Source organism: Heliangelus exortis, chromosome 11 (genome assembly GCF_036169615.1).
Source record: "Heliangelus exortis chromosome 11, bHelExo1.hap1, whole genome shotgun sequence".
NCBI lineage: Eukaryota > Metazoa > Chordata > Aves > Apodiformes > Trochilidae > Heliangelus > Heliangelus exortis.
Window position 1 is genome coordinate 1,076,625 of NC_092432.1, and position 27,480 is coordinate 1,104,104.

General features: G+C 47.8%; 1 protein-coding gene across 6 annotated transcripts; it reads right to left on the reverse strand.

Annotated features, from left to right (window-relative positions):
- Positions 1-7,116: 7,116 nt before the first annotated feature.
- Positions 7,117-27,013, reverse strand: KIF23 (kinesin family member 23). Of its 6 annotated transcripts, none has more exons than XM_071754100.1 (24): positions 26,846-27,013; positions 26,649-26,718; positions 26,433-26,561; positions 24,700-24,805; positions 24,276-24,412; positions 23,580-23,689; positions 22,991-23,161; positions 21,972-22,013; positions 21,431-21,543; positions 21,160-21,281; positions 20,336-20,438; positions 19,920-19,999; positions 19,711-19,830; positions 19,068-19,227; positions 18,414-18,581; positions 18,063-18,220; positions 16,409-16,582; positions 15,899-16,078; positions 14,124-14,423; positions 10,769-10,999; positions 9,510-9,592; positions 8,789-8,870; positions 8,611-8,681; positions 7,765-7,900 (listed from the first exon to the last, which is right to left on the reverse strand). In XM_071754100.1, exons 1-24 carry the CDS (start codon positions 26,854-26,856, stop codon positions 7,885-7,887), a joined length of 2,937 nt encoding a protein of 978 aa, XP_071610201.1. In that variant the 5' UTR covers positions 26,857-27,013; the 3' UTR covers positions 7,765-7,884. The 6 variants fall into 6 exon arrangements, with proteins under 6 accessions (XP_071610199.1, XP_071610200.1, XP_071610201.1 ...); XM_071754095.1 differs by having other exon boundaries at positions 26,649-26,715; positions 26,846-26,988; XM_071754098.1 differs by lacking the exon at positions 14,124-14,423 and having other exon boundaries at positions 7,117-7,900; positions 26,649-26,715; positions 26,846-26,988.
- Between the last annotated feature and the right edge of the window lie 467 nt (positions 27,014-27,480).

Below are 27,480 nucleotides of genomic sequence, written 5' to 3' on the forward strand. Positions count from 1 at the left end.
AGCAGCACAGATGATTTCCTGGGCAAAGCTGCTGCTGCTGGACGTGTTCTCTGCAAAGGTTAAAGCTCCAAGGGGGGGTTTTAGGGGCTCTGCTGTGACCTGCTGCTCCACATCCTCATTTCATTTCATTTCATTTCATTTCTCTGGCTTTTGTCTGCAGAACACCTTCTCCCCCCCCCCCTTTCAACAGCAAAGAGCCAAAAGCCCCGAGCTAATATTTATGCCTTAGATCTCCTTGATGATGCAATCTAGCAACAAATCACTGCTTAAATAATCCAGCCATTTAATCATCCAGAAATGTGTAGAAATAAGAGGATTAGCCCTCTAGCCCAGGGAATTGCATTTTACAGGCTCTAGGGTTTTTTTTTTCCTCCCCCCCCTAATAAAACAACAAGAGCAGCGTGTGGCATTTGGAAAAATAAATCCAAGCATCCAAAGCTCCAGAGCAACCCAGCTGCTGGGGCAGGAGGAGGCTTCTCCCTCCCTGATTCCCCAGGTTCTGACCTGACCCCCAGGTTAAATGATGCCTTTAACTCCTGCACCTCCAGTTTCCAGGAGCTAAGCCAGGAATTCCATCCAGGATTATCAGCCTGCTGCCTTTTTCCCTGGGAGATCCAGCTCAGTGGCTCCAGCCAAGAAGAAGGACAAAAATCTTCCCTCCAGAAAGCGACTGCTGCTCCCTACCACCCCCCCAGAACCCTTTTCCTCCTCTACCTTTTCTTTGCCTCCTCTACCTTTTCTTTGCCTCCTCTACCTTTTCTTTGCCTCCTCTACCTTTTCTTTGCCTCCTCTACCTTTTCTTTGCCTCCTCTACCTTTTCTTTGCCTCCTCTACCTTTTCTTTGCCTCCTCTACCTTTTCTTTGCCTCCTCTACCTTTTCTTTGCCTCCTCTACCTTTTCTTTGCCTCCTCTACCTTTTCTTTGCCTCCTCTACCTTTTCTTTGCCTCCTCTACCTTTTCTTTGCCTCCTCTACCTTTTCTTTGCCTCCTCTTTTTCTTTGCCTCCTCTTTTTCTTTGCCTCCTCTTTTTCTTTGCCTCCTCTTTTTCTTTGCCTCCTCTTTCTTTTTTTCCTCCTCTTTCTTTTTTTCCTCCTCTTTCTTTTTTTCCTCCTTTCTTGTCCTCCTTTCTTTTTTTCCTCCTCTTTCTTTTCCTCCTCTTTCTTTTTTTCCTCCTCTTTCTTTTTTTCCTCCTTTCTTGTCCTCCTCTTTCTTTTTCCTCCTCTTTTCTTTTCCTCCTCCTTTTTCCTCTCCACAAAGCTGAGACAACATCATTTTAGCACGGGGGGTGGATTATTTTTAACAACATCTGAACTCAACATAAATCAAGACAGGCACTGGAGACAAAAGCTATTTTGGGGAAGCAGGGAGCAGTTCCTTGGAAAAAAAACAAATTCATCTCTAAAACTGAGTGTACCCCAAGCACCCAGCAGCAGGTGCCCTCTGGTCCCACTGGGGATGGGTTCAGAGCTGCAAAAACCCCACAGCCCTGGCAGACACCAAGGGGGAGGGGGCTGATGGAGCTGGGGCAGCAGCAGAAGCCCAGGTTTGTGCTTCCCAGAAATCCCAGTTTTGAACATTCCAGGAATCCCAAGTCTGTACATCCCAAGTCTGTACACCCCAGGAATCCCAGGTTTGTACATCCCAGAAATCCCAGTTCTGAACATCCCAGGAAGCCCAGCTCTGTACATCCCAGCTCTGTACATCCCAGAAATCCCAGTTCTGAACATCCCAGGAAGCCCAGCTCTGTACATCCCAAGTCTGTACATCCCAGGCAGCCCAGGTTCATACATCTCAGATCTGTACATCCCAAGAAGCCCAGGTTTATACATCCCAGCTCTGTACATCCCAGGAATCCCAGCTCTGTACATCCCCGTTCTGAACATCCCAGAAATCCCAGTTCTGAACATCCCAGGAATCCCAGCTCTGTACATCCCAAGAAGGCCAGGTCTGTACATCCCAGGTCTGTACATCCCAGGTCTGTACATCCCAGGTCTGTACATCCCAGGAATCCCAGACCTATACATCCCAGGAAGCCCAGGTTTATACATCCCAGGTCTGCACATCCCATGAAGCCCAGGTCTGTACATCCCAAGTCTGTACATCCCAGGTCTGCACATCCCAGGAATCCCAGCTCTGCACATCCCAGGAATCCCCTGTCCTGCCTCCCCATCACTCTGAGCCCCCTGCCAGGTGACCCCTCTGTCCCCAGCCCCCCCCGGGACGTTCTGCGGTGCCTTCCCAGCAGAAACTGAGACTTCCCCTCCCTTCCCCCTGAACCTCGGAGGTTTTTTTGCCTCGGATCCCTGGCTGCGAGCGGCTTTCCCCGAGGAAGAGGGGAGGCCCTGGGGAGCGCCGGCCCCCCCTGGGCTGGGAGCGGGTGAGCAGCGGGCAGGGGAGCTGCCAGCTCCTAAAGCAAACGGGCTGCTCCTTCCCAGCCTTTCCTCCCCTGCTCCCTGGCAGCCTGCCCGGCACACAGCCCGGCTCCAGCCACAACCCTTTGCACAGCAGCAAAGTGCAGGCACCTTTTTTTTTTTTTTTTTTTTTTTTTTTTTCCCTCCTTTTTCTTGTTTTTTTTGCAGAGCACTTGGCAGGAAGATCAGGCAGGCAGTAAAACGCTGTTAAGTTCAGCGGGAAGAGTTCAGCTAATCCTCCCCAGCTTCTGGTGCTTGCATCCTTCACACCGATTCACTGCTGCGTGCAGGAGGGGCAGGACAGGACCTGGAAGGAGTTTGGGGTCCTGAACTTTCCTACCCCATCACCTCCCCTCCTTGACAGCAGATTTGGGAACAGACCCAGTTGGAGAGCAGCTCTGCTCCAGCTCCCTGTCTCTGCCATTTCAGGGCTGAGCCTGCATATTTTTCTTCTGCTTTTCATTACTCAGCAGAGGCTGCAGCCAATTAATGCCAAAAACATCCAAGCAACAGAAGAAACAGAGCCCAGAGGCTTCACCTCTCCCTGTAGGAAACTCTGACGACTCCGAGCTGGCAGGAGGATGGGGCAGCATTAGCTGCAGCCTTCAGCCCATTATGGGAGGAATTTCTTGCCTCAAAAGGTAAATATTAAATCAGTTGAGTATTCCTGACAGCTGCTGGCTTGCAGAGGAGCTAAAAGACACGCACACTGACCCAGGATCCTCCCTGACACCAAGCAGAGCACCCACTGCTCCCCAGTTCCCTTCCAGAGAGAAGCAGCTGGCTGGAAGTGCTGAAATTCAGCTGCCTGAATCACAAGAATCACAGAAACAACAGCAACAACAAAAAATAAAACCACTGAGAAAAATCACAGAAACAACAAGAAGAAATAAAATCACAGAAACAACAAGAAGAAATAATAAAATCACAGAAACAGCAAGAAGAAATTAAAAAATCACTGAGCTGCTTTCAGCAGGGGGCTCTGAGCCCCTGCAGGATGCATCCCGATGGAGCACGGTGGGATGCTGCTGGCAGAGGGAAGCATGGCCTGCAATGAGTCCTGTTTAAACGAACCAAAGCACTAATTACAGAAATGAGGATGCCTTTGGGGACTCTTCCATAACCCAGCTCTCCTCAGCAGCAGGTTCCAGCATCCCAAGGGGAGGGTGAGCAGGCAGCTGCCTCTTCCCAGCCCAACCACAGCCCGCACAAACCTCCCTCCTGCTGACCAGGGCAGCAAGACCCTGGGGTTTACAGCCCCTGGGCATGAACAAAAAAAACCCCAGAGCTCCCCCCCCTCTAGAGATGAGAGTTTTGAGGTGCTCCACAGGGCTGCTCCTTCACCCCCTCTCAGGAAATGTTAGCTGGGAGTCGGTGTGAGGCTCAAGGGAAGAATCAAGGAATAAATGCACTGCCAAAGGAAAAAACTAAATAATAATAATAATAATAATAATAATTTTTAAAAAAAGCTGGATTTCCAAAGATGAAAATTTTTCCCCAAAGCACACTTGCTTCAAAAAGGTTTTCCCATCTTGGCTGGCAGCAGGATGGCTCAGCTGTTCCACAGGGTGCAGGCAGCACTCCCTCCCTCCCTCCCTTCATCCCTCCCTCCTCCTCCTCCTGTTTGGATAACGCTTCCCAGCGAATGTCAGCAGAGACTGAGGAGGGAAAAGTACCCAGAGATCCCCACAATAAATGCCAGCCCTTGTTAGCTGAGCAAACTGTGCACTTAGCTGAGCCTTGGAGGAATCTTTGCAGAGCAAACACTGCCAGTACCACGTCGGAGAGTAAATATGTGAACAAGAGGCAGAGACACCAAGAACAACTTCAGAGGAACCCGACTGAGTGGCACCCAACACTGCTGGAAAAAAAAAAATAAAAATAAATAAAAAGTCTTGCCAGGCCTGGGCTGGGAAGCTGAGCTTGATGGACACCTTGGGCTCCTCCTGCAAGAGTCCAGCTCTCTTCTCCTTACTTCAAACTCCCCCCGAAGAGCCCCAATCCTCCCCCAGGTTCTGTTTCTTTGGGTTTCAATCCCTGGGCTCGTCACAGGAGGTAATAAAAGCACAGTTAATTAAAGGTGTCACTAATGAAGGGAGGAAGGAGCTGCTGTGTGGCTGTGCTGGCTGCAGCAGGGGGGTGACCAGACAAGACTGGGATGGCCCAGCTTCCACCCTGCCCTGAAATTCAGCTCCCTCAGCACAGACCTCAAGGCACAGAAAAACCAAATTCCAGGCTGGAGCCAAGCTGTTCCCATGCTGCCACCTTCCTCACAGAGCCTGCAAGGACAGGTACCCAGCTCAGCAAGGGCTTCTCTTTGCTCTTTTGATTAACCTTTAATAGGACAAGGTGGCTGAGCAGCTGGTTTCTTTGTACTCAGAGCTGCTTTCTCCTTCAAAACAAGAAATTTCCCAGCAAAGCTCTTGCAAAACACGAGGTGTCAAGACCCAGAGCTTGGCAAGGACTGAGAATCACACACTTGAGCTACCAGCAATGTTAAAAAAACCCCAAACCACCAGTATTTTGGAAGCTAGGGCAGAATTCTTTTCACAGCACTCCTGAAGTGACCCGAAGGAAGCCACATTCTGTACTTACATATTTTTCCTCCACAGATTTCAGTGCCAGTTCCTCCTGTCTCCTCCCAGGTGTCCTCAGTAACACTTCCAGTGACACTGAGGCTGGGATGACAGCATCCAAATCAAGGAGATTCTGTACTTCACAGCTTGCTCAGCATTAATTGTACATTAATTATTTTAAACACCAGAAATGGGAGCATGAGCCTCACTTCAGTTTTTTTTTTGTTATCTCTGTGCCCCACACTCCTGACCACAGGAGTGTTGCTCCTCCCACAGGGCTGCAGCAGGAAGAGGGTGGTAGAGGGGACCCTCTGCCCAGGTTGGGGGATGCCAAGGCTCCCAAAGGAGGCCAGGAGGAATTCCCAGCTCCCTGGGCTGGCAGCAGGGCAGGGGAATCCCGATGGTTATCTCGTACCACCTAGTGGCACTTGCTCACCATGCAGCCAGGATCCCGAGTGCTCAGGAGCTTCTCCAACAGCCCCTGGGTCTCTCCAACAATCCCATTGTCTCTCCAACAATCCCATTGTCTCTCCAACAATCCCATTGTCTCTCCAACAACCCCATTGTCTCTCCAACAATCCCAATGTCTCTCCAGCAATCCCTCTGCCTCTCCAACAACCCCTGGGTCTCTCCAACCATCCCAATGTTTCTCCAACAACCCCTGGGTCTCTCCAACAACCCCTGGGTCTCTCCAACAACCCCTGGGTCTCCCCAACAATCCCAATGTTTCTCCAACAACCCCTGGGTCTCTCCAACAATCCCAGTGTTTCTCCAACAATCCCAGTGTTTCTCCAACAATCCCTCTGTCTCTCCAATCATCCTGGGTCCCTCCAACAATCCCTGGGTCTCTCCAACAATCCCTCTGCCTCTCCAACAACCCCTGGGTCTCTCCAACCATTCCAATGTCTCTCCAACCATCCCAATGTCTCTCCAACCATCCCCTGGGTCTCTCCAACAACCCCTGGGTCTCTCCAACAATCCCAGTGTTTCTCCAACAATCCCTCTGTCTCTCCAATCATCCCTGGGTCACTCCAACCATCCCTGGGTCTCTCCAACCATCCCTGGGTCTCTCCAACCATCCCCTGGGTCTCTCCAACCATCCCCTGGGTCTCTCCAACAGCCCCAGTGTTTCTCCAACAATCCCTCTGCCTCTCCAACCATCCCCTGGGTCTCTCCAACCATCCCCTGGGTCTCTCCAACCATCCCTGGGTCCCTCCAACCATCCCTGGGTCCCTCCAACCATCCCAATGTCTCTCCAACCATCCCTGGGTCCCTCCAACCATCCCTGGGTCCCTCCAACCATCCCAATGTCTCTCCAACCATCCCCTGGGTCTCTCCAACCATCCCCTGGGTCTCTCCAGGCCAATTCTTCCCCTCCTTGGTTTTCCTGTTTGCCCCTTCCCAGCTCTGTTCAGGACACTGTGTTTACCTCCCCAGGCAGTAAATAAAAGCAGAAGTGTAGCTGACCCAGCAGCCTGAACACCCCTGGGGTACCTGCTTTGGGAACCACAACATCTTCCTTTCCCCCAAGCCTCTGAGAGCACGAAGCCCCAGCAATTCCTGCTCAAAAAAAAAAAAATCACAAAAATGTTCTGCCTCCTGCTTCCCAGAGCCACTGGGACCCAGCCTGGGCTTGGAGAGGAGAACACCAAATCCACCAGAGAGGAAAATGCCACTGTGGGAGCTGCTGAGGGCCCCCAAGATGGGTTTCTTTACAATAGAACCTTTTCTTGGACCACCTGGAAATAAATTTGCTTATAGCAGCTCTGAACAGGCACTCACACCGAGCACTTTCTCCCTAAAAATAAAAAAAAATAAAATTTTGAAATGGTCCAGCTCTAAAGTACTTAGTAACAAAAGCTTTGCCATCTGCTGGAAAAAACTCAAAGCTTCCACAACTTTCAACAAAGCAATCCTCTCACTCCAAATGGAACCAGCTGCCCTCAAAAGCAATTTGCAGAAAAAGATAAACTTGTCCAAAACAGATCTTGGGATCCAAGTAGAAGCCTTGGTTCAGAAATACCCCAAAAGACACACTCAGTCCACCTTTTTGCACAAGACAGTGAAGATGCTGTGGGGTTTGCTGGAGTTTCTGTACCTCAGCAAACCCCTAAGTAACCAGAACATGGTTTGTAAGAGCTGTTGAATAAAAGTATTTATTTTACCATGTTTGCAGAGCCATGCATATAAAGTTCTCACCATATCTGTGAGCAAAATACCCTTTTACCTCATATCTACAGATGTAAAACATTTAATTATTTACTTGCACTACACAACAAAGTAGGTCTGATGTCAAGCCACCTTTACTCATTGTTATCAGGATTGCTTTGTCTATGAAAGGCTGAAGGTTGAAATTGTTTACACAAGCTGATTTGCATATTAAATAGTCAAAGATGATAGTTCTTCCAAGAAGAAATCAGTGTTACCCAAGCTGTTGGAACTCTAGTACAATATGAAATGGCATGGAGACACTTAAAGTGCTTTAACTGTGTCTAGAGAAATAGCAGCATTTTTGCCTCTTGAAACCAGAGGAACAGACAAGGAAGGGAGAGTGACCAGAAGGACTTTGCACCAGAAAAAGCTGAAAAAATATGCAAGGCAAAAAGCCCTTGTGTCATTCAGTCTATAAAGATAGAGCTTAATGACCTGGGCTTCATCCACATGAGCTCAGTGGCAGTGTTCTCATTCCAGGTGACACAAAGGCAGGAGCCCCAGACATCCAGTGCCAATATCCACACCTGGACTTCTTTGGGATTGGGGGAAAAAAAACCAAAATATCTCCCACTTAAGCATTGCCTAGTGCAGGCCATGATAAGGAGGAGTTGGTGGAGCTTATCAGAGGCAGCAGATGATCCAGAGAAAATCAGAGAGGCTTCCCACACAGTGGTGTGTCAGGTTCAGGGCTTTCTTCTCCTAAAAAGAAAAGAAAAAAGCCATAAAAAACTTTCAGGTTTTACACAGCAGCAGTCAGCAGCCTCTTAAATCTATCCAGCTGTACACATGTCACATACCCCCTTTGCTCAGAAACTCTGCAATTAACACAAGAAAACTACAGGTTATTTATCAAGAAACAGTGTTCATACAATTATTTCACAAGTAAATCCAAGCTCCAGATCAATATGCAGGAAAAGTAAGGGATTTACTACAATATTACAAGGCTGTAGCAGAGCTGCAAGAAGCAGCAGGGACCTTGAACAGGTCCCAGGGTCTAGAAAGAGAGGTGACAAAGTGTGTGCCAGCAGGATGAAAGGCTCCCATTTATCACCTCATCTGAGAGGGGGATTACTGATTTCAGGTGCTCTAAAAACACCCTTTCACCATAATTCTCAACTTGTTGGGCTCCAAATACAGTAAATTGAGTTGATTTTGGCTTCACAGAAATCTCATGAGATCTGCAGCCTGTAAACATCTTGTAAAACTGCAGCTTTCCTTCCCCTGAGCTCATGAGGTGACTTTCACAGCACTGCCAGCTCCTGTCTGCAAAATCTGGACACTGAATTCTGGTCTGCACCACACATTTTAATCAAATTATCCTACCTGAAGCATTCCTCTTGTCAGTGAAGAGTTCAGCTGTTGGTAGGGGAGATAACAAGACCCCAGCTACAAAGCAGAGATGCACTTACTTGGGCTGAGCATGATGCTGATACCCAGGTCCCAGGGCTGATCCTGCCCTCATCTCCACGGCCACGGAGCACTGAGAAGACACAGAAAATCAGTCTCTACCACCCAGCCACCAGCATTACCCCAAATCCTCACGTGTGACCAAGTGTGAGCTGTCCCCTGGCTTCCTTTATAACTTACTCTGGTTTCTACATCAGTCCATTCAGACTCTGCAGCATCCTCATGGGGGTCAGGGTTGGGAGGGGATGATCTTCGCTTCCGACTGAAAGAGGAGGGGAAAAAAAACTGTTAAAAAATCTCACTTATTTGGGCAGATTCTCCCCCACATGAATATATTTTATACTTTTTTAATAAATTCCCTGCTCTCAGCTACAGTATCTGTGAAGCCTCACTGGGTTACTTTTCTATGACTGCAAGTTAGATGGAAAATGTTCAGGTGCAAGCTGCCCAGAGGTGGTTCCTCTCCTGGGGGTTCCACTCCTGGGGGTTCCTCTCCTGGGGGTTCCTCTCCTGGGGGTTCCTCTCCTGGGGGTTCCTCTCCTGGGGGTTCCTCTCCTGGGGGTTCCACTCCTGGGGGTTCCACTCCTGGGGGTTCCACTCCTGGGGGTTCCTCTCCTGGGGGCTCCACTCCTGGGGGTTCCTCTCCTGGGGGTTCCTCTCCTGGGGGTTCCACTCCTGGGGGTTCCTCTCCTGGGGGTTCCTCTCCTGGGGGTTCCTCTCCTGGGGGTTCCTCTCCTGGGGGTTCCTCTCCTGGGGGTTCTCTCCTGGGGGTTCCTCTCCTGGGGGTTCCACTCCTGGGGGTTCCTCTCCTGGGGGTTCCACTCCTGGGGGTTCCTCTCCTGGCCTCAGATACCCCCCCACCCCAGCACCATCAGAACCTAAAATTAAGGCCACAACTCACCCTGTTGGAGATTCCTGCTTCAGAGTCTCTATCTCTGTGAACTGCACAGCCTGTCCACCACCCCTGGTTTTGAAAACATCACCCTGGAAAGCAAGAAGAGTTTAACAGGGTCTGGTTTTCACAGGAAAACTCAACATTCCAAGTGTCATTTCTCTGCAGGTGCAGAAAACCACTCTCCCCCATTAAATATCTGCTCTTACTCTACACAGGACACTAAGGAATGAACACCATCTGCCCTGAGGATGACACAAGACACCTGTACAGCTGTCAGGGTGACAAAGATTCCTGGATGATGATGATGATGATGACCAAGTAATACTACAGAAATCATGTCCCAGGCTGAGTGCCAATGGAATCATTGCACAGGGTGAAGATCAGGAATGCTCTCAGCTTCTGGAGCATCACCAGAGCCTACAAGGTCAATGACAGCAGTGAGGGCCTTCTGGAAACTCAAGAAGAAAAAAGAATGTTGGAAGGTCTGTGATTATAGGAAAAATGAGCCCCAAGCTTCTTGCTACAGCTTCCAAAAGGCTCTCAGTTTGCCTGAGGTGAGCTCAGTCAGCTTTCTGGGGCACTGCAAGCATCCCAAGCTCAGCCTGGCTCACTGATTTGTCAGTTGGCTACTAAAATTTACACCCTGGAGCACCCATCACCACAGCAAGCTGGTGGAAATCAAACTGCACCACTCCAACAAGACAGACTCCCCAAGATCAGCTGCAGCCACAAGTCTGAGGAACTTTCACTACAGAAGGATTCTTGCAGGAGGAGCAAAAAAAACCTCCAGTAACTTTCAAGGAAAACCATAACTGAGATAAACCAGCTTGAAATGGTTAAACCAGCTGGTAAAGGATTCTTGCAGGAGCAAAAAAACCTTCAATAACTTTAAAGGAAAACCATGCCTGGGATAAACCAACTTGAAATGGTTAAACCAGCTGGTAAAGGATTCTTGCAGAAGGAGGAAAAAAACCTTCAGTAACTTTCATGGAAAATCACAACTGAGATAAACCAGCTTGTAGTGGTTAAACCAGCTGGTAAAGGATTCTTGCAGAAGGAGGGAAAAAAAAACAACTTCAGTAACTTTCAAGGAAAACTATAAGTGGGATAAACCAGCTTGTAATGGTTTGTATGAAGTTACAACAAACTTCCAGAGCAGCTGAAAAAGCACCAAATCCACCAGAACCAAACCTTCCAACCCAGTTTCTCAGCAGATGGGTGCCAAGCAGCCCCTCGTGCAGAGTCACCCCAGGTTTCTGAGTTACCTTGATGAGTTTTGTCTCGATCTCCCCATCAGATGCCAGCTCCTGGTGTGTCAGCATGTACTTGTCACACTTGGCCAGTGCCTTTTCACTGGCAGTTGCCACGGTGATGGAGTGGGGGACGTGGGGCTGCAGGACAGTCTCAGTGGGCAGGTTGGAAGGTGGTTTGTGATCAACCCATCTCTCCCCAGCCGAGCGCGAGCGTCTGTGGCGGAGGCGAACGGGGGGAGCGTTCTGCTCAGGGGGAGAGGGGAGAAAATCAGGGGAGAAATCAGAGGAAAGCAGCACACAGGAAACCCCTGGGAGCAGAGCAGCAGCAAAAAGGGGCTGGGGAAGGGCTGGTTAGGGTGCATTCATTGTGAAAAGCTTTGTTCCTCAAGTGCTTTCGGAGCGCATCCTGAAAAGCACCGCGGGCTCGTGTAAAATAGTGAACAGGTTATTTCTGTGCCAATTCCTAATTCTTGGAAGTTTGGGTCAAGTGTTATCCAAGCTGTTCCATCTGTTGCATCCTGAGGAGCAAAGTTTCCTCAAGGAAGACAGTTCTCCCTTTGGTAATGTCCCTCCCAAGTCCCCAAATCAAACCAGATTCCTACGAACGTATTAACGAGCCAGAAAAAGACATTTCTGTTTCCATGGATCATGGGAACATCTCTCCATGGATCAAAATTATTTCTGAGGTGACAAAGCACCTGAGTAGGGATTTCCAGCACCTCTAAAAGTGCCTTGTGGCACTTAGGAGCAAACAAGGCAAAGGAAACATCCCTTGTGCTGCTGCTGTTCTGCCCTCGAGTGCTTTCAGAGCGCATCCTGAAAAGCACCGCGGGCTCGTGTAAAATAATGAACAGGTTATTCCTGTGCCAGTTCCTAATTCTTGGAAGTTTGGGTCAAGTGTTATCCAAGCTGTTCCATCTGTTGCATCCTGAGGAGCAAAGTTTCCTCAAGGAAGACAGCTCTCCCTTTGGTAATGTCCCTCCCAAGTTCTCAAATCAAACCAGATTCCTACGAACGTATTAACGAGCCAGAAAAAGACATTTCTGTTTCCATGGATCATGGGAACATCTCTCCATGGATCAAAATTATTTCTGAGGTGACAAAGCACCTGAGTAGGGATTTCCAGCACCTCTAAAAGTGCCTTGTGGCACTTAGGAGGAAACAGAGCAAAGGAAACATCCCTTGTGCTGCTGCTGTTCTGCCCTCGAGTGCTTTCAGAGCGCATCCTGAAAAGCACCACGGGCTCGTGTAAAATAATGAACAGGTTATTCCTGTGCCAGTTCCTAATTCTTGGAAGTTTGGGTCAAGTGTTATCCAAGCTGTTGCATCTGTTGCATCCTGAGGAGCAAAGTTTCCTCAAGGAAGACAGCTCTCCCTTTGGTAATGTCCCTCCCAAGTTCTCAAATCAAACCAGATTCCTATGAATGTATTAACGAGCCAAAAAAAGACATTTCTGTTTCCATGGATCATGGGAACATCTCTCCATGGATCAAAATTATTGCTGAGGTGACAAAGCACCTGAGTAGGGATTTCCAGCACCTCTAAAAGTGCCTTGTGGCACTTAGGAGCAAACAAGGCAAAGGAAACATCCCTTGTGCTGCTGCTGTTCTGCCCTCGAGTGCTTTCAGAGCGCATCCTGAAAAGCACCGCGGGCTCGTGTAAAATAGTGAACAGGTTATTCCTGTGCCAATTCCTAATTCTTGGAAGTTTGGGTCAAGTGTTATCCAAGCTGTTCCATCTGTTGCATCCTGAGGAGCAAAGTTTCCTCAAGGAAGACAGCTCTCCCTTTGGTAATGTCCCTCCCAAGTCCCCAAATCAAACCAGATTCCTATGAACGTATTAACGAGCCAGAAAAAGACATTTCTGTTTCCATGGATCATGGGAACATCTCTCCATGGATCAAAATTATTTCTGAGGTAACAAAGCACCTGAGTAGGGATTTCCAGCACCTCTAAAAGTACCTTGTGGCACTTAGGGGCAAACAGGGCAAAGGAAACATCCCTTGTGCTGCTGCTGTTCTGCCCTCAGCTGCTGGAAATCCATCCGAAGGGACCCAAGTTCAGAGATTTTCATGGAATTATTTCATTTCATGGATGTCACTGTCAGTTGCTCAGGAAAATCAGGACATTCTGCCAACCTGATTAAAAACCTGGGTCCATTCAAGACCTCTGAATGGGATTTTGGAAGAGTATTTGCAGGCTCTCTGTTCCATTTGCACACTAATTTGAGAGCCCACTGGATCAGGGTGAGGTTACACAGCCCAAACCTGTGAATTCCAATTGCAGCCACTGCATTTTCAGGCAATGAGCAATAATTAGGATTTTTTTAACCATGAGGCATGAGATTGGCTGTCCCCAGATAACCCTCTCACAAGTTTAAGACAGCTGTTAATTAATATCTATAAGGAAACATGACTTTCAGCAAAAATCTTCTATTAAAATAAAAAACCCAAGAATTTCAATACTTTTTTTTCCCCTCTTTTTGTGGGCAAGTGCTTATTTCCATTGATTTTTTAATTTTTTTTTTAAACAATTCTGCCAAGCTGCCCTAGAAGTTATGTTCCAAGGACAGGACTACTGGTCACATTTTACTGAGGCAGAGACCACATCCCTTATTCTGCTGAGAGCAGTTCCTTTGTGCATTATTCAACTGCTTTAAAATATGTCCCTGACTTCAAAGGGCCAGCAAGTGACAGAAATTTTGAGAACACCCTCAAAGATGAATGATAGCAAGATAAAATTCCTGTAGAGGAGGTCTCTTCAGGGGCTGGGGTTGTGCAACTCTTTTATCTGATTTACCTGAGCCACTGTGACATTTCCAGGACATGATGGAGACAGCACTGACACAAACATTTGCACAGTTTAGTGAGGAGAAAAAACAACAACAAAAAAAAAAAGCAGCTTCCCACCTGTAAGCAAAGCCCCAGGCATGAAAATTAGGGAAGATTATTTTAAGAGAATTAAAATTAAACCCCACAAGTGAGATGTTTGTCCAAGTACTATTTCCAGTAGTATTCCAAACTGCCTGTGGGAAATTGCAGGCTGCAAGAGAGATTTGAAGAGACAGACACAAGGATGTTCACAGCTAGAGAAAAAGTCTAACTAGTTCAGAGTTTACAAGTATTATCTATGCACCAGCAAGAAACACACACACAGCTTTTAAGAAGATTCTAAACATCAAGCTAAGGAGTCAAAGAGAGGGAGCAGTGAGGCTCAGCTTTGGAACAGCACTGTCCTGTGGGAAACATGTTTAGGGGAACACTCCATCTATGTTAGGTGAGCTCAGTGCAAGAGAAAAATTGTAATTTTTAACAAGCTTTTGAGCCTAAGCAACACTACTTTAAGCTTTTGGCAGGAGCAGCACTAACCCTGTGGCTTTGATCCTCTTCTATTCCTAGCTCATCTCTATGCTTGGGGAGCTCAAGGACTCCAGTCCAGCACATCCCTCGCCTTCTCTCTGAGGTCTTAGAGCCTCTGTTTTGTTCTGGTTCTTGTTGTCTACTCCTGGCATGAGCAGAGCCACTGGGATGGTTGAGTGAAGGGGTTTTCTGCTCCCATTCCATCACACAGGATGCCACAGAAATGCTGCTACAAGAATTAGAACGTCTGTGCCCCTGGGGGGTGCTGGGCAGCCACTGGCTCTGAGGGACCTGACAGTGAGGAGAGGGCTAGAGAGAAGGGGAAAGAAGTTAGTGAACAAACAGAGCAGTCAGCAGGCAATCACAGAATCACAGAATCATGGAATTGGCTGGGTTGGAAGGGACCTCAGAGCTCATCAAGTCCAACCCTTGCTCCACTCCCCCCGTGGTTCCCAGCCCATGGCACTGAGTGCCACATCCAGGCTCTTTTGAAATATCTCCAGGGATGGAGAATCCACCCCTTCCCTGGGCAGCCCATTCCAATGCCTCAGCACCCTCTCCAGAAAGAAATCCTTTCCTAATATCCAACCTAAACCTCCCCTGGCAGAGCTGAAGCTCTGCCAGGGGAGGTTTAGGTTGGATATTAGGAAAAAATTCTTTAGTCCGTGCCCTCTTGTCCCACTGATATCAGCCCAACCCCCCCTGGCTCCAACCTCCTTTCAGGGAGTTGGAGAGTGATGAGGTCTCCCCTGAGCCTCCTCTTCTCCAGCCTCAACACCCCCAACTCTCTCAACCTGTTCCAGGCTCTCCCCACCCTCAAATTCAAGAATTTCTTCCCCATCTCCAGCCTCAATCTCCCCTCTCCAAGTTTTAACCCATTTCCCTTCTCCTCTCACAGAATCCCAAACCATTTGGGTTGGAAAGGAGCTCTGGGATCCCCAAGTCCAACCCTTGATCCACTCCCCCCGTGGTTCCCAGCCCATGGCACTGAGTGCCACATCCAGGCTCTTCTCCAAAACCTCCAGGGATGGAGAATCCACCCCTTCCCTGGGCAGCCCATTCCAATGCCTCAGCACCCTCTCTGCAAAGAATTCCTTCCTAATATCCAACCTAAACCTAAATCCAGCTCTGCCAGGAGAGCTTTAGGTTGGATATTAGGAAAAAATTCTTAATCCCATGGCCTCTTGTCTTGCTGAGAGTTGCCTGAGAGCAGAACCCAACCCCCCCCTGGCTCCAACCTCCTTTCAGGGAGTTGGAGAGAGTGATGAGGTCTCCCCTGAGCCTCCTCTTCTCCAGCCTCAACACCCCCAGCTCCCTCAGCCCTTCCTCACAGGACTTGTGCTGGATCCCTTCCCAGCCTCCTTGCTCTTCTCTGGACCTGCTCCAGCACCTCAAGCTCCTTCCTGAGCTGAGGGGCCCAGAACTGGACACAGGACTCAAGCTGTGGCCTCACCAGTGCCAGAATCCCTTCCCTGGACCTGCTGGCCACTCTGTTCCAGTAAAACACTGAACAATGACAATGTGCAGAGCACCAATTCACCTGGCCAAGCTTGACAGCATTAGGAATCAGGTATTCCCTCCATACAAGCAGAATTAGAAGGGAGGAGCACAAATAAAAGAGCACCAGTAAACATAACAGGAGACAGAGAATCCCAAGCAAGTTTAAGTTATCCAAATCCTGTGCTTGGGAACTGTTTTCCAGCCACTAAAAAGAACTGGCCTGCACTTGAAATAATTCTTATAAATCTGCATTTCCTTAGATCAAGAAGTTTAAGGCAACTTACAGGTACTGCTGGAGGAGACACTGATCTCTGGCCAGGCTTCTCTCTGTCTCTCTCCCGTGAAGGCCTCTCTGGTTTTTCATGTTTTGGTTCAGTGACAATAGCCTTCAGCTGCTTCAGTTTTTCATCTTTGACCCAAAGTTTGTTCTGCATCTCCAGCTGCTTTGCAGCAACACGCCTCTCCTACACAGACAGGTGAGGGAACTGTGAATGAAGCACCCTCCACAAAAAAAAACTCCTGAAGAGTGCCACAAACCCAAAAGAAAATTCCCAGACACTGAAATGAAGTGACACAGTGCTTAAGAGAGCTGCTGTAACTGCATCAAAAGGCCTTGAGGGATTTATTGTGCCCAAATGCATTTATAAAGGTTCAGTTCCAAATGTTGTTCAAGCCCATATTAAGCCAAACACTTCTTAATCCTTACTATTAAAATCCTTACATAAAAAAAAAGAAAGAAAAATTCTCCCTCCAGCCCCATGACACATTTCTAATCATTTTGGTTGTGTACTTACACACTCCTTCTCCCACTTCATGGTTGTTTCTGCCACCATGCCTTGCAGTCGTGCCTCCAGCTTCCTCTTGTCAGAAACCTGACGTTGCAGTTTCTGGCTCTTGCTTTCCAGCTCTTGCTGCAGATTTCGTTTGTCTTCTTCATAAATTGTTGCAGTTTTCTCTAAAATCTCAATCTGGAGGCAGAGAGGGAGAAACAGTCTTAGAAGCTTAAATATCTAAGCCCACAACTGGTAGTTGCATTTGATTGTTGAGATGTACCAGATGATATTAGCCCTTGTATAAATATATTCACAGGAAAAAGTTTCAGATATTTTACAATTTCATAGAATCATAGAATCATAGAATCCTAGGGGTTGGAAGGGACCTCGAAAGATCATCTAGTCCAACCCCCCCTGCCAGAGCAGGGCCCCCTAGAGTCCATCCCCTAGGAACGTGTCCAGGTGGGTTTTGAATGTCTCCAGTGAAGGAGACTCCACAACCCCCCTGGGCAGCCTGTTCCAGGGCTCTGTCACCCTTACAGTAAAAAAATTCTTTCTGATATTCAACTTGAACCTCCTATGCTCCAATTTACACCCATTACCCCTTGTCCTATCACTGGTCACCACTGAGAAAAGCCTAACTCCATCTCCCTGACACTCACCCCTTACATATTTGAAAACATTGATGAGGTCACCCCTCAGTCTCCTTTTCTCCAAACTAAAGAGACCCAGCTCCCTCAGCCTTTCCTCATAAGGGAGATGTTCCACTCCCTTAATCATCTCAGTAGCTCTGCGCTGGACTCTTTCAAGCACTTCCCTGTCCTTCTTGAACTGAGGGGCCCAGAACTGGACACAATACTCCAGGTGTGGCCTCACCAATGCAGAATAGAGGGGGAGGAGAACCTCTCTTGACCTACTAACCACACCCTTTCTAATGCACCCCAGGATACCATTGGCCTTCTTGGCCACCTGGGCACATTGCTGGCTCATGGTCATCTTCTTGTCTACCAGGACCCCCAGGTCTCTTTCACCTACACTGCTCTCCAGCAGCTCAGCCCCCAACCTATACTGGGACATCGTGTTGTTCTTCCCCAAATGCAAAACTCTCCACTTCCCCTTGTTGAATTTCATCATGTTTCTCCCTGCCCAACTCTCCAGCCTGTCTAAGTCTCTCTGAATGGCAGCACAGCCTTCTGGTGTGTCAGCCACTCCTCCCAGCTTAGTGTCATCAGCAAACTTGCTGAGGGTACATTCTATACCCTCATCCAAGTCGTTGATGAAGATATTGAACAACACCGGTCCCAGTACCGACCCCTGAGGGACTCCACTGGTCACACACCTCCAACCAGATTCTGCCCCATTGACTACAACTCTCTGACTCCTTCCTTTCAACCAGTTCCTGACCCACCTCACTACCTGATCACCAAACCCATACTTGATCAACTTATCTACAAGGATGAATTTGGTCATAATTTGCCCACTTTAATGTATTAAGGAAAGCCCCACCTCACAAAAAAGCCAAAAAAAGCTAAAGAAGTTCACTGCAGTTCCCCACAAAACACATTTGATCTTTTTCTAGTATTCCTCTCATAAGCAACTTGTGATGCCAAGAAGCTTGCCAAAAGTTAGGGAGAAAATGCATTATGTGCTTAGCTTTAGACAATGAAAACCTGACCTTGTATTCCAAAGTTTTAATTTTCTTCTCCAGGCGTTCCAGCTCTGTTTTCTGTCCTGCTATTGTTTTCTCTTTTTCAGACAGTTTTACTTGAATATAGTTTTCCTTGGATATAACACTGGAGTCAAATTCCTGCAGCATTGTTTTAAATGAAAGCACTGCAAAAGAACCAATATATTTATCTTCTTGCTGGAACTCCACAATATCAAAAGCAGCTCTGCTTTACTCCATTTAACCCCCCCACCAGCTATTTCATTACCTCAAAAGAGTTTGTTTTTTTTTAAATTATCCCTTGAGTAGGCAAATAAGGGCACCAAAACCACGACCCCACACTGATGTCCAAACTCTCACCATTTTTGGCAAACTCCTCTGATAACATTTGCCTGAGTTTGTGACGTTTTTCCAGGATTTCAATAAGCCTTGGAAGTGTTTGATCATCATTAATATCCAATAGCTCACATGAAGGCAAGGGAGGGAAGGTCTGCACGAACATTTCTGTATCAGATTGCTCATCTGCTTCTGTAAGAATTAAAGCCAAGAAAGTCTGTCAGGAAGCCACAGAACAGCAACATTCATCCTGACAACACACAGCCAGGGATCACTCATTCCTCACTGCCATGAAGCAGACAGAACTTAGAATAATTAATGACAACTGGAAGTTTTCAGAAGAGATGATGGTGTTAAGATTAAATCTGACATTCTCCATTCATCGCTTTGTAACACCCTCCAGGCAACTCTGGATTTCTCAAGTAGGCCCTAAAAGCAGAGGGAAACATCAAAGGCTCACCCTGAGCACAATTTCCTTTCAGGAGCTGCAATAATGTGACCAGTAACAGAATTACTTGCATAACTGGGGTTATGCCACAAGTGGGGCTGCACTACGGAAACAGCAAGAGAAAGCTCACAACCAGTTCCTCTTGCACTTCCAACGCTCAAATAAATAAATAATAATAATAATAATAATAATAATAAACCAACCACAACCCCTAGCATTCTAGCATTTACCTCCATTTATGGGGCCACCTCTCATCTCCAGCTTCCTGGAGAGCTCCTCTCTGAAGGCCTGGTTCCTGAAGCGCCGGCCGGGCGTTAAACCACAGAGGGCTCTGTCCACAGGTCTGGCAACTTCCACCTCCTGGGTCATCTCTGCAAAGCGCATGACTTGCTACAAACCAACAAAGAGGGATCTTAACAGCAAAACCAACCAGGAGCAGCTGGGAAAGTGATATTTTGAGGTCAATAAAAGGATGAGAGGTGACCTGATCAAGGTCGAGTAGCTCCCAATGAGACCGCGTGTGGAAGACCCAGGAACCTTCCCAAATTCAGCCCCCCAAAAACTGTGAACTGACTGTGCAAACCACTCAAGTTTTTGCTAGTGAGGATGAAGCCCCTAAATGTGGCTATTTGGACTTCTGTAAATAAGAGAAACCTTTCCCATTTCACGTGCAGTTGTCATTTTTAAGAGGGAAATGAATACTCGGAGGGCGCCTTGGCCCTGCATTATTACATCTGATCATCTGAAGTGCACAAGCTACAAAAATTATGTAGCTTGTGCATAATAAGCTCCTCTGCTCAAGAAACACAAGAATTTAGGGACAGACACAAAAAAGAGTAGGAGAGAATGAGGTAAAACGTGCAAGGAAGTTACCAAGCTCTCCTCGTAGTCCTCAGCTTTGGGGTTAACGCACACAATCATCCGCACTTTTCCTTCTCCATCAAAATAGTTCTTGAAGAGATGAGTCAGTTTGGAATCTCTGTATGGAACCATCTGAAAACAGGGATGTGAAAGACCTAGTGAGCTTTCATTACACCAGATCCTCATCAAATCAGAAGATAATTAGATCCAGGGCTGCTTACCTTATTCGTTCCGTACATCTGGTTTTCCCGCAGAACTTCAATGCACGTTCTTAATGTCATTAGTGACTGATTAATATTACCTCAAAAACAAGACAAAAAAAACCTCTGTAACCAGCCATTTGGATGATGTTCTTAAATTATTTAGCAATTTAAGAATAAACGTGGTTGTATTTGTTACAGGTAACTGCTCTAATTAACTGCAGCATCAGAACCAGCGCTAGTAAAACCTCCCGGTTTCCAGACTGGAGGATTTAGGATCATGGCATCAGAAAAATGAACATTATAACAGAAAAAATTGTTTAGGAAACAATTGTAACAGGATGCTTCAATGCTTTGCTGTCTTTCCAAGGAGACAAGACTAATGTCAGGGTATCTCAGCACAGGACATTGCCAGGGTGGGTAAAGCTGGCACCTACCTGCTTCTCGTAGCCTGTTCCCTTCAGCTCTTGTTCTGTTGGTTCTCTCACTCCCAGCCAGATCCACCAGAGACAGCTGGCTCAGGGTGATTTGCTCCTTTTCCTGCCATAAAAAACAAGCTGAGTGAGGTTATGATTAGCTCTACACTCCTTCTAACAGGGTGGGGGGCACACCCCGTCCCCCCCAAACCTAAACCAGCACCCACACTTAAAAAAAGAACACTTGTTGCATCTTTAAATAAAATCTGAGGGGGTTTTTTAGCCCTTAGTGCAGGAAGCTGTGCACCTCTAGATCTCCTTGGGAAGAGGTTTAGAGGGTTCCCTCTGGTTTGGGACAGGTATTCATCCCATTCCTTGCTCAAATCCTTATGAAGAGGTTTAGAAGGTTCCTTCTGGTTTGGGACAGGTATTCATCCCATTCCTTGTTCAAATCCTTATGAAGAAGTTTAGAAGGTTCCTTCTGGTTTGGGACAGGTATTCATCCCATTCCTTGCTCAAATCCTTTAACTTTTAGGTTCTTACCAGCTGCTTAGCAGGTTCTTAGATTCATAATAAGTCTTGCTCAGGGAATAAGCAGCTTGGCAATCCATTTTAATGCTCTAATCTCACTACAAAAAGGAGGCTGAATCTGTCTAAAAATTTAATAAACTAGGAATTGCAGCAGACTAGAAATGTAATCATTTTTATTGTCTTAATAATGAAACTGCTAACGAGCAAGACGCCCGTGCTCACGACACAGGAACTGTTCCAGCAGCCCAGACTCCAAGGGTCACCCCCTTTCCCTAAACCCACAAATCCATGCAAACCTGCCCCAAAATTTTCACCTGCAGCACATTATCTCCATCTGCATCCAGGGGTGCCTGAGCCAACTTGATGATAAAAACACTGTGTGAGCGACTGGATTCCCGGTTCAGCTGCGTGTTTGCAATCCTCCTCTTCTTCTGCCCTGTGCAGAAAACCACCAAAAAACCCCCCAAAAAAGCTGTTTTATTTAACAGACTTGCCACCTGGCAGAGCCAGTTCTGTTTTCAGCACGACAAGGTAAAGGGTGACACGGCTGGACTGTGTTTTGAGGTGTTGCAGCCCAAGATTTACCTCTCCAAAACACCTCAAAAGCTTCCTCTGTAGATTTCACCTCAACTTCTGTGCAGCCCGTGACATACATGTTGTGATTCTGGTCCTCACGGAGCATTTTGGATTGTGGAGGTCTTGGGGACAGAGAAGAAAGAAAAAAAAATTAGAAAAAAAAAAGCCACGCCGAAACGGAGTGGATTTTTATGCACAGCAATAGGTTCTGCCACACAAATTCTCTTCTGTTTAGGTACAAAATTCAGATTCTGCCTGTCCCACACAGCAGATGGAAGAGGAAGGAGAAGTACATGGACACACATTCAGCCAAGATTAGTTACACCTCAGCTACTGCTTTAATTTAGAAGCTACATTTAATTGCAGTTCTTAATCAGAGGGCTGTGGGTGGCAGCTATTGTTTTTCTACAAGCATTCAGAAGCAAGGTGGCTTCAGCAGCTCACTAATAAAGCAGGAAGAGACAGGGAGTCAGCCTGAGTTGAATTTTCTGCTTCTACTCAAAGAAATTATTACTTTTCAGCACTGGGAATAATTTGCTTAGGCACATACATAAGGTCACCATTTCGCACAGGAGTGTTGCAATTGTTCCACCTACCAAAAAAACAGGGTTAAAAAAAAAATATTAAATCATTCAGCTTGTGCCCCAAAATCTCTTTATCTATAAATACACTTCCTTCCAGAAACAGAAATGGTCCAAGAGTTTTCCTGATTCTAAACCCAACGATTTTATTCCCCTTTTAAAAAGCATCCAGAGACATTCAAACACTTTTCAGAGCAGAACCCTGGAGCCAGCTCTGGATGTTTCAGAGCAATGGTTTGGTTTGCTCTACTGGCTCTTTGTAAATCAGCAAGCTCTTTAATTAATTTGTGTGCCAATGGGGAGGGGCAGAGTTTTCTTTAATTGGTTTCAAATTTAAAAAATATATTCCAAGCTCAATTTGCAGACTGTTTTTCCCAAGGCCTGCAAACTGAACTTGGAATATATTTTTAAAATATATTCAGACCTGTTTTTCCCAAGGTCTGAGGACTTACTGGTTTTCCAAATCAGCCAACCCTTTCACAAAAATACCCAGAAATCTATGAAACTGTTAATTTCTGTTTCCATGGAAATGATTGGCATCAAGTGAAATAATTATAAACTTGCATTAACTGTAAAGCAACAACAAATAGCAACATTCACCTGGTACACTGTGAACAAAACAAACAAAAAATCAGTTTACTCTTCAAGTTGCAGTCACCTGATAGGAACTGTACCCACAGAAAAGCATTAATAGACTTAGGATCCCAGTGGGATCCAGCACACTGCCTAATTAAATATTAAATTAAATATTCATCTTATTAATCTCCCATTATAACAGAGCAGTGAGCACCAAGTCTTAGCAGCAACAGAACAACCTTGTGTACCTGGCACACTCAAATATTACCTGAACCCATTGGCCATCCCCTTTTTGTGTGATTTTTTTTTTTTAAAAAGTGATTTCAATGAATTCAGCCAGACTACAAAAATACAGTGTAGTTCCCCCCAAAAGTGTAACTGGAGCAGGAATAATGGTATTTTTAGAACTCACTTTGGTTTTATGGGCTCAAAAGGGACTTCCTCCAGGAGGTCATATATGTAATTGTTGTAGATCTCAATGTAGGAGACAAAGACACTGTAGACATTATCTTCATCCACCTCTTCCACTTTGCAGTGATCCTGCACGTTGATCATGTCAGCAAACTCTGGGTCTATCTGTCTCCTGCAGAGCAGAGAGGGTCAGGGACAGGGGGGCAGCAGCCCCACAGGGACTGCAGAGCTCAAGTGCAAGGCTGTTCCCAGTCCCCCCAGCAGCTGGTGACAACACAGCAAGTCACAGGAGGCTTAAAAAAGCAAAATATCCCCCCAAAATTCAACTCCACTGATGGGGGAAGTCACAGCATTTTACTCAGGGGTTAATAGGTACAAAAAAAAAAAAAACAAAACCCAAACATCAAACTTCTGTTGCCTGATTCTAAGTTTTCTAATCTAAATACTTAATTATGAAATGTACTAACTTCCCATTCATATTTTTCTTTCTTTTTTTTTTTATCAAGAGAAGGGTGAAGAGAGCAGGGTTAAGTTAAAACCACAGGAAGAGGTTAACTAACTTCACCCTGCAGGTTACAGCAGTTACTTACTTGCCAGATGGAGTTTTTGGAACAGGGGTGGCATCTCTTTTCTGCCTCTCCAACAGAGCATCCACCTCACACTGGACATCCACACCATTCTTCTCATCCAGCTTAAAAACCTGTGCAGTGGGTATGAGGTGTTAGACAATACAGTGACAGACACAGGGGAACATCAGCTGCTGGCCAGAAAAAGAAATTATTTCATCAGCCTGGCTAGAAATACCATGCCCCTCTCTCTGCTGGCTGATGGGAAATAAACTGGACAAAAAAACAGGTATTTAAGATAAGAATTTTGTATAAAAGCTCCCAAGCTAGCAAGGAAGAGCCTTCCAGTCTTATTTCAAATATATTTTGATGCTAAAATTCCAAGTTGGGCCACAAGGAAAGCTTTACATCCTCTGCTTTGTTAATTTAGAGATGGTTTCCTGCAGCTTTATCTTGAGGCTGGATCTCATTCCATAACTCAGGAAGCTTCCTCTTCCCTTTTTTTATCATTAAAAACCAAACAAAAGGTTAATTAAACAATGAGCAACACTTAGAAGGATTAGCCAGACCCTGTATCTTCATGAAATGTCTACCCCAGCTCCTAAACCTGCCTCTTTTCCCCTGCTCTTGAGACCCCACAGGACTGCACCCACTCTGAACACCTCATTGGGTATTTCCAGCCTCTTTTTAGGGTGGGGATTTCAGTGCAAAGCAACTCACAAATCTCTTGGCCTGGAAGGGTCCTATGCTGTTGAAGATCATATCCAGACAGCGTGGGAGAAGCCCTCCATCACCTGGAGACCCTGTCATGGTGTGTGTCTTCCCACTGCCTGTCACACCATAGGTGAAAAGGAGACCTGGGAGGGACAGGGAGGGGACACCATCATCATTCCTCTCTCAAATAAACACAGTGGTTGTAATCCCACCTCCCATTTTTACAGGAAATGGGTTTGGAAAAAAGGAGAAGCCAGGTTTAGAAGTACTGATGATCAAGGATGTTGTATCAGGGAGCTGAAGCACAGCTCTTCCTCTGCAAACAAAGTGGAAGTGTTTTTGCCAAGGGACCTTGAGACAGCTGAAATGGCAGCAAGAAACCCTGGAGGGTGGGCACAGAGCAGAGTAAAGAGAATAAAAAGTCACTCACCATTCTTCCCCCTGATGAGATCCTCCACCAGAGGCTTGGCCACCACCTCAAACAGCTCCTTCTGGACCACCCGGGTGCCAAACACTTCTTTAAATGAATATTGTGTCTGCAGAGAGGGAATAACAGGAATAACAGCCTCCTAAATTCCCTGCACACTGCTTCCCAGTGCTCCACTGCTGCAAACCTCAGCAGAGGGAAAGCTCAGGAGCTGCAGGGAACCATCTGGAAGCTGAAGAGGAGCCAGCAGTGTGCCCAGGTGGCCAAGAAGGCCAATGGCATCCTGGGCTGGCTCAGGAACAGCGTGGCCAGCAGGTCCAGGGAAGGGATTCTGCCCCTGTGCTCAGCCCTGGGGAGGCCACAGCTTGAGTCCTGTGTCCAGTTCTGGGCCCCTCAGCTCAGGAAGGAGATTGAGGTGCTGGAGCAGGTCCAGAGAAGAGCAAGGAGGCTGGGAAGGGATCCAGCAGAATTCCTGGGAGGAAGGGCTGAGGGAGCTGGGGGTGTTGAGGCTGGAGAAGAGGAGGCTCAGGGGAGACCTCATCACTCTCTCCAACTCCCTGAAAGGAGGTTGGAGCCAGGGGGGGTTGGGCTGATATCAGTGGGACAAGAGGGCCCGGACTAAAGAATTTTTTCCTAATATCCAACCTAAACCACAATTTTTTGGGGGTCCAACCCAAACCATTCTGTGATTCTGTGAATTTCAGGCTTTGCTTCTCTAAAAAAAAAAAACAACCCCAAACTTAGGAAGATGCTTGGCTGGGCTCCTGACACTGCTTCCACCTGATGTCACAGCTCCCTTCAGTTTTCCAGAGTGGAAGGGCTCCTATATCCATCCAAAAAGATGGATGGAAGGTTTAGGCTGGATGTTAGGAAACATTTTGTCACTGAGAGGGTTCTCAGGGATTGGGATGGCCCAGGACAGGGGTGGAGTCCCCATCCCTGGAGGGATTTAAAAGGAATTTGGAGCTGGTCCTTGGGGACATGGGTTAGGAGTTGGGTTATGGTGTTGGTTAAAGGTTGGATGGGATCATCCTGGAAGTCTGATCCCCCCTCACCACCATTCTATGGTTCTGTAGTTGGATGGGATCATCCTGGGGGTCTGATTCCCCCTACCTACCATTCCATGGTTCTGTAGTTGGATTATGGTGCTGGTTAAAGGTTGGATGGGACCATCCTGGAAGTCTGATCCCTCCTAATCACCATTCCATGATTCTGTAGTTGGATGGGACCATCCTGGGGGTCTGATCCCCCCTCACCATCACTCTATGGTTCTGTAGCTGGGTGATGGTGTTGGTTAAAGGTTGGATGGGACCACCCTGGAAGTCTGATCCCTCCTAACCACCATTCCATGATTCTGTAGTTGGATGGGATCATCCTGGGGGTCTGATCCCCCCTCACCACCATTCCATGGTTCTGTAGTTGGATTATGGTGTTGGTTAAAGGTTGGATGGGACCATCCTGGGGGTCTGATCCCCCCTCACCATCATTCTATGGTTCTGTAGCTGGGTGATGGTGTTGGTTAAAGGTTGGATGGGACCATCCTGGGGGTCTGATCCCCCCTACCCACCATTCCATGGTTCTCTAGTTGGATGGGATCATCCTGGAAAACTGATCCCTCCTACCCACCATTCCATGGCTCTGTAGCTGGGTGATGGTGTCGGTCAGAGGTTGGGCTGATGATCTTGGAGGTCTGTCCCCCCCTCCCCACCGTTCCGTGACTGTCCCCAGCCCCTCACCTCCCGGTACTCGCCGTTTCGGGTCACTCGGTAGCCCTCGGGGGGATGGATCTGCACCGTGGTCTCGTTGATCACCTCGATGCAGGACTCCTGGTCCGCCCGGCTGAGGGGACGCACCCTGCAGTACACCTGGGCAGAGCACAACACACACCGGCCCTCAGAGCAGCCCCAGACCGGACCGAACCGAACCCCTCAGAACACCCCCCCCACACTCACCCCCACGGGATCCTTCAGGCTGGGGTTGGACGGCTTCTTCAGCGCCGGCCTCCGGGGGGTCCTGGCCCTACTGGGAGAAGGAGGGAGAGGGGTGAAGGGAGAAGGGAAGAGGGCGAGGCCCGGAACAACCGGGCCAAGCCGGACCGGGCCAGGCCGGACCGGGCCCCCCAGCCGCGGGGGGTTAGAGAGTGACTCACGCCGCCTTCATATCTGGTGACGCAGGGGTGGGGAGGGTAAGGGAGGCGCTGGCGGTGATGTCGCGATGCGGGGGGCGGTGGTATCGCGATGCGGGGGGCGGCGATGTCGCGACAGGAGAGGCCGCGGTGCCGGTGCCGAGCGCTGCTTGAGGGGCCGCGCGCAGCGATTCAAATCCGACCAATCAGCGAGCGGGGCCACGCCCCTCACGCCCTCGGTGACGTCACCGCGCCGCCAGCCCTCGCGTAACGGCTCCTGCCCGGCGTTGCCATGGAGACGGCAACCAGGAAGCGGCCGCCCCGGAACCGCGGCCTAGTGCTGGGCGCGCAGGAATTGGGTCTAAAAACCCCAAAACCGGGCCCTGCCTCAGGGAAAAGGCTGAATGCGACGTGCGGTGGGCTCTGAGTGCTTTCCCACCACCCTTTTCCCCCTCCCCGTGGGTGTTTTTCCCGCAGAATGCGCAGACGCGCAGCCAGGGTGTCGTGTTCCGGCAGGCAGAGCCACGGAGCCTCTCCCTGGAAAGCTGCCCGGGCGTGTCCGGTCTGGTGTTTGTTTGGTTGCTGAGCTGCGTTGTTTCGAATAAAGGGTGGGGCTGAGGGGCAGAGGTGTGATCCTCAAGGTTCCCTCAGCCTCCCCA